Raw genomic sequence first — 12176 nt, forward strand, 5'->3', positions numbered from 1 at the left:
GTAAGTATGTGTTGGTGATTATTATACAGCAAAATCCCTTTTTTCCTTTTGGATTAATGGATATTTTCTGTCCCCTTTTTTCATAAACTCAAGATTCTATTTTAGTGAGCAGAGCGATGGACCTGAGAGTTGATGAATTCCTGCTGAAGCCAGCAGGTAAGAGTCGGACGTTATAGTTCTGATATGGGAATATACTGTAGATAGAAAAACAGAAGAGAGCATGTTTTGATACACCAATATAACAGCCTGGTCAAGTTATAAAAGAGTATTTTCAAATTATTGACACTTACTAGAAGTGGCCAGTTCAGAAAGCTTTTTCAGAATTCTTTTTTTTTTCATTTGATTGTGTGATTGTGAACTGATGGAAAATTTCAAACTAAACTCATTTTGGTTTCAGTGGTTGGTGTAAAACTGGATAAACAGACTTGGATGAAAAGCTTCATCAAAGCTACGATCACGCCCAAAGTGAGTGCAAGAAATGAACCTCCTGTATTCATTTGAACTGTAGTGAACATTCATTTCAAGTGAGCATTAGATGTTGTCAAAGGTGATCTAAATGTAAAAAATGAGCATGTACAATTGCATATCCAATATGAGTTAGTGTGCCCAATGTCCACTGATACCAATAAATAAAAGAAATCCTTAATATTGCCTGATAACACAGTTTTGATATTCTAATATGAATCTATGTTTACTCTTCCTGCACAGTGTGTTGGCGAAATATGTGGGTGCAGGAGGGACGATAGCGTAAGATTATATTTATGCAACCACTTGTGTTAGATCTAAAGAGATGTTAAAATCTATATTATATAAACTACTGTTTCGAATTTTGGAGGTAGTAAGATTTTTTATTTATTTTGACAAAAATGCAGTAAAAACAAATAACAGTTTTCTATTTTAGTATATTTTCTCAAGAAACATTTCTTATTATTTTCACCTTTAAAAATGGTTGCTTTTTATTATTATTTTTTGGAAACCATCAAATCTTTTTCAGGATTCTTTGATGAATGGAAGACAGCATTTATTTAGAAATAGAAATAGTTTGTAACTGTCTTTGTGTCTTTACTGTCACTTTCGACCAGTTTTATGTGTCCCTTTTGAATAAAAGTATTAATTTCTTTAAAAAAAATTATAATAATAAGCTTAGCTTAAATTACACTAAGCCTGTATTAATTTTTTTCTCTTAAAGAATCTGGACTGCTTTCTTCTGGATGATGGAGGCTTCCTTGTCATGACCAATAAGGATGATTATATCAATAAGGTGTGCCTCTCTTCATACCCAATTACCATTTTGCTTCGATTCCACATTCCCCTTCTTTGACCCCCGGAGAGCGCCCACCCAACCCCACCTGCACCCCGTTTGCAACAGCATTAGAGTAAATGTTTAAAGTTAGGCTCAGCAAAGGAAACCAATCAGAGCGGAGTGTGTGCAGGATAAATCACGGCCGGAGTGTTTGGCAGCAGGACTCAAGCCGAGGGGACTGACTGTGCCCTAAACCCCGTCTCCTCCCCTCTGTGTGGGCAGACTCTCCAGGGGTCGGCTAGGACCGCCGGGCAGACCGCACATTCATTACAGCTGTTATTGCACAGGGAGCGGCGGCCGTTCTGTACGCTCTAGGATTTATATCGCCTTTGGACTGACTTATGGTCTCGGATGCACATACTTTTACATTCTTACGTGCAATACAAAGCTGGAAGTTTAGCTGTGTGTGTTCGTAACAGTAACCAGAACAGGGGCGTTTTTTTTTTTTAAAGCACACACACACTCGCGGTCGGTATCACACCTCAGAGATTTTCTGGGCTCACAGACAGCTCTTTCTTTGGTTTAAATTATGGTAATGCAGTAGGCTGTCCAAATAAGATTACTACAGATCCTATTGGCTCCCCTGAGCACGGTGGGCTCCACACTCTTTAAACACAGCATGTAGTTCACAGCATGAACTTATTCTACAGATTAGTACGGACAGACATCCTCATACCCTGAGTGACAAACTCGGCCAAGGTTGTGGAATTTGGAATAAGAATGGCCACATGGAATCCAGAAAGATGTGCATAATTATTCACTATTTAACTCAACACATTTCTGTTTTAACACACTTAAGCGTTTTTGGTAACACTTTAGTATAAGGATCAATACTTACTAGTATCGGCAGGACTATTATTAACATATTGGCTATTTATTAGTTTATTAGAATCAGTGTGGCAAATATGAACATTTTTATTTTTATTTAATTTTACCTTTGCTAAACCAAAAAAGAAGGCACACTTTGTCATTCATCAGGAGCAGATGTGTGTATTCAGAGCGTGATTCTTTATACTGTTTGTAGCTCATCTCAGGACATCTGCAGACCAAATGGCAAATAAACAAACATTTCATTGCGGGTTTAGATTATGTTAATTGAAAACAAAAATAGATTTTGTGTACTTTATTTTTAAGCGGTGCATATTTACTGTCTGTGCCTGTAGCTTTGTAAAATGCAGGTTCATGAAGGTTATTCTTTTGAGACATTAAATTATCCCCAGAAGTAAGCTAAGTCTGATGAAATCCTTTGGATGTTCCTTTGGAGATACCAGCAAAGTTTTGTGGGTGAAATCAGATTTTATTTATTTTTTTACATAATGGGAAAACAAATTGCCCCACAGATTTCGCAAAACATGATTTAACAAGTTCGTCAAATTGACCGATGGAAGGCTTCTTGATTTGAATTTCAAAAAAATTTTTAAACGTTGCTGAAATACTGTGAATATTTTTTTTTTTTTTTTTTTTTTTTTTTGTCTGTAGTAATTATAATAATCCCTATATAATAACAAGAGAAGTCTCTTAGTAATTGTGTGTGTTTGTGAATGGCGGTGTTTTCAGATCGGACAGTTTTTCGGTATGATTGACCCCAGCCTAATGAGGAATCTGATAAACGAATCCCTGTTTTCCGTCAACATAACCTACGACTACCAGGCCCTCTGTGATCCCACCAAAGAAACTAAAGCCGCCGCTGGTCTCAGATCAGTCTATGTGGTAAGTTTCATTTTCTTTGAATTCATTTCAGTTTCTTAAGACAAAAAAATAAAGTCCGTTTATAATATGTTCACTCACAATAAAATCCTATCTAGTAGTGGTTTGCATGTTTTAGCACATGTAAATAAAGATTTGCTTACATTGCACATTTTCCCTGGACTATAAAGCTTAGTCATGCAATTAGTGAACTTCATAATGTTGTTCCATCATGTCACACTGATAAGTTAGCCTCACGATACTCTCTCTGATCTGTGTCTTGAACGATTACGGCCTTGTGCTACATGCTGACTAAATCTCTCACAACACACAGAGTCAAGCGTGAATCATTACACAGAGACACTTCCTCTCTCATGCTAATCAGAGCAGCGTGTGCGGCAGCTAATGGTCCCCTGAGCTCATTCGTTTGGCCTTGTTTGTGGATTTATGCTTGCATCTGCTGAGCTTTTGTCTAATATCTCCCTTATTGTTTGGCACCAGGTCCTTTCTGTCTGGCAGGGTCATAATAGGGCCCCCTTCCAATAAAAAACAGGATGTTTTGGTGCTTCTCAGCTCAGGATATGCAACTTGCAAAGTTCGAAGAAGAATGTTTGAGAGAATAAGAGTTTAAGATGCCAACATCTTAGTGTTTATGCTGATTTAACATACATCACAAGGACATTTTAGATGCCCTTAGTGCTTACAGAAATGTTGTGTAGATTAAAAACATGTTTTTTGTCCCTTTTAGCCCACCATAGCTGACATCCTGAACATTGGTTGGTGGGCTTCTGCAGCAGCCTGGTGAGCGATTTCACTTTTTCAGTTCACAAAAAACCTTTCTTCTGTTGAAAACAATAGGAGATATTTAAAAAAAAAAAAAAAAAGGGGGCCTCATTGTATATTTTACAAGAAAACAGGAGTTTTGGAACCCAATGACTTTCATCGCAGCATATGGACATTGTTCTTAGCTAAATCAGTATTTCTTTTGATTCCTCCAGGTCGATATTGCAGCAGTTGTTTGTCAGCATCACATTTCCTAACTTCCTTGAGGCAGGTAAGATCTAGACATTAGTAATTCATTGCTATGAAACAATGATCAAGCTACTGCAATTTGGCAGACGGCTGTTTTTCTTGTCGTCTGGTGAACTGCCAACACTTCAGTGCTAATGACCGCTAAGGTTGAGTTCCTGTACGTACAGACTGTGACCATGTATTCTATTTCATAATGTCAAAGACAGTTATTGTTGATGGAGGTGTGGTGTAAATTTGGACTGTATTCTGTTAAATTTAATTAGATTTTTTTTTTTTGTAATTGACTCTATTGACAGTTGAGGTGTTATTTATGCACTAAATCACAGTAATTCAAATAATCATTTAAAGTATTGCATCTCATGGCATCATATCAATGGTGTTTTGTTCACAGCGGACCTAGACGATGACCTGTCTGAGATGCCATCTAAAGAGAGTTGCATTAAAGAGCAGAAACAATATTTCTTTGAGAACAATGAGACATCTTTTAAGGGGACTATTGATTGTCAAAACTGCTCCAGGTGAGATTTTATGGAGCTTAATCATGGAATGAAAAGGATTTTATATTTTATTTATTTATTGTCAATTAAATGTGATTCAGCAAAAAAACATATTCATTGCTCCTGAGCTTTACATACGTTTTCAAGTTATCTTTATTTGGGAAAAAAATAACTAATATTGATTATTATGATTGTATGATTATACAGTTTGCTGTTTATTTATATACTTATATGTAACATTTTATGTCATTATAAAGCCTTTAAATCACTTTTCACCCAGTTCTTTATGTTCAAGGTGACCTTTTTGACACAGATGAATTGTGCCTGTTTGTTTGTGCATATTTTTGTGTTTTTGTTTTCAGGCAGTTCATAGCTGAAAAGCTTCCAAAAACAAATCTGGTGCTTATTGTTGCCGACTCAAAAGAACCGTGTTGCCAGGTTGATGAAAGATTTTTCTCCCAGGAAGAAAAGCCTTGTATCCTTCATTCATGTACAAACAAACCTGCTGATTTGTGTTGAGACACACAATGATGATTACTCATCAGGTCAGCGTCAGCATGAGAAGGAAGTTCAGAAATAACTACAAGTAGTTTTTTCCAATGAATACAATGCGTCTCACAATTTCTCGCAAAAACACATTAGGGGAGAATCTCTCTCTCGTTGTCATTTAGTTCATTTTAGTCTGATGTCAGGAAACTGGAAAAATGGTTGACCAGTTCTCAAGTCATTACCCAACATGTTTATCCAATGTCCCTGTAATGATAGTTCGTGGTTCGATCGGGGTAGAGGAAGGAGACCAGAGTCGGCGTATGGGGCTCGTGAGAGACTTTATTCTTTACAAAAACAAACAACAAAATAAACAAGCGAGGCAGGTGCGCGCACTCTCTAAAAGCACTTCAGCTTCGCTACTGCGTCTGTCTGGCTCGACCGCTCTCCAGCTTCACGTGCTCACGAGTCCCCGTCTCTCTCGCATTTCCCGACTAAACCACGTCTCCGCCACAGTCCCATTTGCCTTGGAAATACTTTGTAAATAGGTTGCAAAGTTTTATAAAATTGTGCTACGCTGGTATTTTTGGTCCTTTGCTAAATAACCCAGCAAAACTTCCTTGGCGCTCCAGAAAAAAACAGGTTTTGCTGCTGAACAGCTAGACCACCAGCACAAGACCTGCATGATCCAGGATGGACTAGCAGTTTTTCAGCACGAGTGTATTAAGTCCAATACACTCTAATGCCAATTATAAGTGTAGCTAAGTTTTAGTGAATTGGTGGCTCATTAACAAATAAATAAATGAATGTCAGATTGTGCTGATTTGAATCCTGAACTTGGTCCCATAGCTCCAGGTCCTGACCCCTGTGAGATAGCCCTGAACCCACGCTATCGGAAAGGTCCGCACCAGTGCTTTGACAACAACACAAGTGTAAGTCACTTAAACACCTCCTTCCTGCGAAAGCCTACAACAGATTGTGACCAAACTAGCAATCAGCATGACTTAATGTGCATCATGTCCAATTTGGCTGGTCTTTGCTGCTCTCATTTCAGTCATTACCCGAGACCTACCACACTGAGACTCGTGATCGACGAAACTATTTGGCTCTGTGTGATAGATCTTGGTTTTGGAGAGCTTGGCTTTGTTTGACATGTTCTAATCTCATGGCCTGAAGAATGTGGGCACCTTTTTGAAATGAACTTTGTTGGGTGTTTCAGATAAGCATATAGTTATACAATCCCATATTTGAAGACGTAAAGAGTTTAGTGTGAAAGAATTGACATGAACCCCACTGAACAAGCTGAACTTTTTATTCATGATTTTGAATCGAAATGTTCACAGACTATTTATGAGTGGGGTGTCCACATACTTTTGACCAAGTAGTGTATCTTTATCTAAACACTTCCTACTTCCTGCTCTGGATTCTCTCTTTTTACTTGCAGTATAAATGCTTTTTGGCTCAAGCACTTGTTTGAGTGTTGCTTAAACTTCTGACTGTCAAACATTTTCCTGCATGACTCTTCCTCTCTCTTTCTCTCTTTCTCTGGTGCTGTGTATTTGGCTGTATAATGTATGTTAGGATGAGGCCATGTGTAGGAGAAATGCAGGCTCTCCACTGCTTTCCTCTCTGCTCATGTTACTGCTGCCAGTGTTCATGTGCTGTCTCGGGTCAGTCCATATCTCTCTCTTTCTCTCTCTCTCTCTTTATTTATTTATTCATTCATATTGATATATCTTGTCTGCCAAATTAGAAGTAAATTCACTAAACACCTGTGTCACTTTTGTGTTGTATATGTCATCTTATTTGAGTTTACTTGGAAATTTATTTTGTTTGTGCAAAAGGCTATCAGCCGGCACACTTCTGTTCTGTTCTTTTTATCTACATCTTCCACTCGGTCTAATTTAGATAAATATCTCTTTCTCTTGTGCATTTAATTTAGCATGAATCAAACGAATTAATTTAGCGGTTGCTTCTGAGAGCTTGTTAAACTGCTGATGTAACTCTCATGCCTGACTAATTCACCCGCTTTAGTGAATACATTATTTACACCATAAGCATATTTATTCATATTAAAAAATATATATAAAAAAAACTTTTAGACTGATTGTAGTGGGATTTTGTAGATTTATGGTGTGTTCACCTAATGTCACAATTACTGTAATTAAATATATATAATATGCTAAATATATATACTGCTATTCAAAAGTTTGCAATCAGTATTATTAAACATTTTTTTGAAGGACTTTCTTCTTATGCTCATCAAGGCAGCATTTATTTAATCAAAAATACAGAAAAAAAACTGTAATATTGTAAAATATTATTGCAATTTAAAATAACGGTTTACTGTTTTATATAATTTATTCTTGTGGTGCAAAGCTGAATTTTCAGCAGTCATCACTCAGTGTCACATGATCCTTTAGAAATCTAATATGCTGATTCATTATCGGTGTTGTGCCGCTTATCTTTTTTTAAATTTTTTTTGTTCTTGTGATACTTTTTTCAGGATTCTTTGATAAATAAAAAGTTTAAAATAGCAGAATCCACTCAAAATAATTTAGTATATTTATTATTTATTCTAAGACTTTACAATCAGTTTTTATCAATGTAAAAAAAAAAGAAATACTAATTTACTGACCCCACTTTTTAACTTTCGAGTATATTGTATTGTTTTGCTTAATCATGCAAAAAGGTAATGGAAAAAACGATGCAGTAAATAACAATTATGTAGTCATTGATTATAATATTGATAATTAATTAATTAATCTCTATAAATCTATATATAACATATACATATTGGTTAACTATATTAGAATAAACTACAGTATATTATCTATAATAAACTATATTATCTATTGCCAATGGAGAAAATCAATGGAATTTTTACTTCTGGATCCCCAATTCTGTCCTTTATCACAAAGTTTCTTTCTCATCGTAACCCAGATGTGATCGCACCATTAGTTCCCCAGTGGACTAATGGGTTTCTCTTGTTGGCATTGCAATAGGAGCAGAATGAGGATTGCGGTGGGGCGTCAAGTCTGAGTCCATCTATCGAGTCCATGATCATCATCCAGCTGCCGCTGCTCTGGCTTCTGATTGGACGAGGACACTGCCTCTCGTGACCTCAGCATAGAGACGCCACACCCCTCTACAATGCCAAAACGTACATTTAAACATTCATCTGGACTCCCACGCTACAGCCCAGCACATGGAGGGAGAGGCTCTGACCCAGGAAGTACAAAACCCAAGCCGAGATCACTCACAGCCTTTGAGGTCAAAGTAGGTCGGAGATGATAAATGAGCAACGACCTTTGACATTTGACCCGTAAGGTCAGACTCCTTCCTCATGAGCGACAGGGTGGGCAGACCTTGACACTTCATCGTCACTTCGCTGTGAAGAAAGGTCCTGTCTTTAAAACGAAAAAATAATCCAATCACAACACTGCCAACCAAAGTTTCGCCCTTTACCGGTGTGATGCCTTTTTTAACCTACTTGTCCTTCGACATATTTACACGGCTAATTCCTCAGTATTACAAACTTTTATGGCTTGCCCTGCTGAGATTTTTAAAGGATCCTTCTGGGTTGGGTCAAAATCCAGCCTTGTTTGTGGTCTGCAGCCCATTACTGGAAAAGAAAAGGACAAGTGAGCTTGTGACCCGATGCAAAGGTCTCTTGTTTTTCCCAGTGGTCTCCACCTCTGTGCCTCGGGAATATCGGTTTCGTTTCTGACCGCTGTTTCGAGTGAACAGTACCTCCCTCTCTTTGTCCGTGGGTACCTGTATTCACTATTTTTTATCGGCCCATAGTGCGTTTCAGATGCACCCAGCTGCCAAACCTTACCTTGTGTGTGGTGTTGCTGTACTTTGCCCTTGATGCCAAGCAGGTCGTGTGGCCAAGCAGCCCTTTGGTTCTCATTCAGGGCTTTTTAAATGACAGCCGATTCGTATCGACCTAAAAGCTTGCTGTGTGTGTTTTTGGTGCGTTAGCTGTTTATTTGAGATGGTTTAAAGTAATGCAAATGAGCAAAGAGTTTTCTGCTGTATGTTTAATGTGGAGTTTTATGTGCTCTGTTTAATGTATGTGTGTGGATATGTAGTTGCTGACTGGTGAAAGGCGTTTATGACATAGTTGCTCTTTCCCATGTTTTAATTTCATCTGGAGAACTCAGAAAGGTGGAAAGAATATTATCTAATGTTTACAGATATTTTTATAAGAAATCTTGGGCCTGGTTGTGCTGTCTGAGTCTCTAATGTGTCGTTTTTCACTTTAATGTCAGAGGCAGAGCTCTGTCAGCCTTTTTTTTTTTTCTGTCAACGTGCCTTGATGTGAATGGTTTCATATAAAATTAAGCAAAGGAATATCACAATGTGCAATCTGACCCAGAGAAATGCAAAATATCATCATTCTGATCTGATGAAAAATTCAACTTCTGTCCCTTTAAGAGGTCCTGACTGGATCTTTGTGCCTCATTGAAATCTTGGCCAAAATTCAACATTTATGGAATAATTAAGATTTTGAGAAGAGACAAGAATACTTACGGAAGCCCTGGACTGCTCACAAATTGAATGTTATAAAAATATTCTTCAGTGTTTTATTTGTTTAATATTCATAATAATAATATATATATATATAAATAATTATTATGTCTGTAGAAAAGCCAAGCTACCTTTTTTTTTTAATTGAAGTATTCAGTTCAAAGTTTTTTTTTCTGTTTTGAAGAGAAGGAGGGATGCCTAATGCTTAGCCAGTACCCAATATATTCAATATTGTATTGATTATGAAATATGGTGATTAATTAATAGCAAACAGATGATTTCTGCAAGTAATAATGGGCTTTTGGCTTATGTACAAAATCATTTGGGTATCTGTCAGAGCTGATTACCATCGTGTTCTTTCTAATTTTAGAAGAGTAGACAAACAGGAAATTAAAAAAAAAAAAAACACATGAAGACACACAACATCAAATCCAGAATGGAAAGTGAATTTTAGTGAGCAACATCTCTGCTACTTTATGCATCATTTCCTCTGTACACAGGAAACGGTTTTGGTAATGCACCTGAAAACAACATGATTGGACTTTGTGGATTTGGCTTGCGTTGAAAAGCCATTCTTCTCAAACTCTTTCCATGATTTATCACTGTAATCAGACAAGCATTCTAGATGTGATGTGCATTAAATCAGTGTATGATAAAAAAAAAAAAAAAAAAGAACATCGTAGTTAATTGGCTGTCAACATGAGAAATTATTGAAAACATTTCCAGTTCCAGACTGTTAACTCAAAGAATTACCCACGTTAATTCCCGGCAAAAGTAATGTCATCTTGTTCATCTATACTAAGTATAAAGTACATATTTGAAATACTGTATCCCGTAATGCAATGCATCCAACTTGACCTTCTTTTAAAAAAAACTAAACAAAAATTGACATATTTATACAAATCAGTACACATTGTTTCCCATCTGATGATGTCACAATGTAGGATTCTACTGTTTAAAAAGTGCATATGAAAATTTAGGACTCGGACCTTAAAGGCGTGAAAGGTGCAATTACATTTAGCAAAATTGCACTGGAAAAAATCGAGTTATTTCAGTAGGAATCTGTGCGATCTTGAGCTTCGTATGAGGACGGTAGCAGATTTTGTGAATATTTGCTGGCTTTGAAAGTCAGCTGTGCTTCATACGTCATTACATTACCGACAAAGGACTTTTTTGCTAAATCTCGCTGAAATTTCGTTAATGTGACCTCACCTTAACATTCACTGCCTTTTTCACTGAGCTCCGATGCTGTCACCTCAGGAACAGAAAATTGCTAAATGTGATTTAAAAAGCTGTCTCTCTGCTCTGTTTGGGTTTTGATCTCTGGAATTGTCTGATAGTGTGAAGTGTGTTTTAAGTGGTCAGTCAGATCCTGCTGCCTCCACTTGTCTCCTGGCTGACCGTTAGTCTGCATCAGTCAGTTTTTGGAGGACTTATCCCTAGGCTTATTTTCAGCCCCCTTAACTGTACTGTCATCCAGTGGTTCACATCTGGTTTTGCTTCAAGAACCAGATTTCAAGTGGTGACCCAAACAATAGCAAATGTAACCTTCATTTAATGTAGTCTGGTTTTTTTAAACCACACATAGTTTTGTTCATGGTTTTCAATTTCAAACAGCCGTGTTGTCATCGGCCTAATTTGTTTAAATAGCTTCTAGTAAAATGACAAATTAAATTACGCCAAAGTATTTGACGTCAACTAAAAAAAAAAAGATATAGGAAGCACTTACTCTTTCTTTTAAAAAGCTGATGTTTAGACGTGCAGTCTTTTACGGAGCCCCGCACATGGCATGCAGGAAAAAATAGTAGGCTAAATTGTGTGCACGATTTACTAATTCATTCCCTCAATGTACTAAAACGTGCACACGATTACTATTAAATTCCCTCGATTTATTATTACGTGTGCATGATTTAGCAAATCAAGGGAACACAATAGTAAATCGAGGGAACGTAATAGTAATCTTGTGCACGTTTTAGTACATTGAGGGAACGAATTGGTAAATTGTGTGCACAATTTATTTATTTTTTCTTGCATGTCATGTGCGGGGCTCCATAGTCTTTTAATGTGTCATACTGTATTTTTTTTAAATAATAATAATAATAATAATAAAATAAAAACTTTTTCTACTCAATTTTTTTTTTAAGTTTTTAATGTTTTTTGGATGAATTATTAACACAACAGGTATACAACAGTACAACCAACTGTATTATCTTCCCTCAGAGCATTGTTTTCCTTTTTTATCCTTTTGCATTTACCTTAAGGTATAATGATAATTAAAAATGTTAAGTAATTATCTAAGGCAGAAATGATAAAAAGCCCACTGTTTATAATCCAGGAACTGTCTAAAATTCATGTTCAAGTATATTCAGAATAAAAACTTTATCAACAGTGTGAGTGTTGCTGTGTCCTTTGCTTTGACTGTTTTGACCGTGACAGATTTCTGCTGTTCTTCTTTTCCAAAATCACTTCTACTTGTATTTGTCCTGGTGCCAAAACATTTTTCCCCATGCATGTCAGAGGGAAGTTGGAGTCTGCAGTTTCTCTGCTCCCATGTGACATTCTTCTGTCATCAGTGAGGACTCGGACCGAGCCAACCACAACACGGCCCTCGAATCGCTGAAAGCCATCGATATTTT

At 36.9% G+C, this 12176-nt stretch overlaps 1 protein-coding gene across 2 annotated transcripts; it reads left to right on the forward strand.

Moving 5' to 3' along the window:
* The first annotated feature begins 98 nt into the window (after positions 1 to 98).
* Positions 99 to 11929, forward strand: LOC127970973 (voltage-dependent calcium channel subunit alpha-2/delta-1-like). 2 transcript variants are annotated; one of them, XM_052573691.1, is made up of 10 exons: positions 99 to 156; positions 398 to 465; positions 1190 to 1261; positions 2861 to 3013; positions 3738 to 3790; positions 3988 to 4043; positions 4413 to 4539; positions 4881 to 4993; positions 5854 to 5936; positions 8010 to 11929. In XM_052573691.1, exons 1-10 carry the CDS (start codon positions 117 to 119, stop codon positions 8124 to 8126), a joined length of 882 nt encoding a protein of 293 aa, XP_052429651.1. In that variant the 5' UTR covers positions 99 to 116; the 3' UTR covers positions 8127 to 11929. The 2 variants fall into 2 exon arrangements, with proteins under 2 accessions (XP_052429651.1, XP_052429652.1); XM_052573692.1 differs by having other exon boundaries at positions 101 to 156; positions 398 to 747.
* The last annotated feature ends 247 nt before the right edge of the window (positions 11930 to 12176 follow it).

This window comes from Carassius gibelio, chromosome B14 (assembly GCF_023724105.1).
Source record: "Carassius gibelio isolate Cgi1373 ecotype wild population from Czech Republic chromosome B14, carGib1.2-hapl.c, whole genome shotgun sequence".
Lineage (NCBI taxonomy): Eukaryota > Metazoa > Chordata > Actinopteri > Cypriniformes > Cyprinidae > Carassius > Carassius gibelio.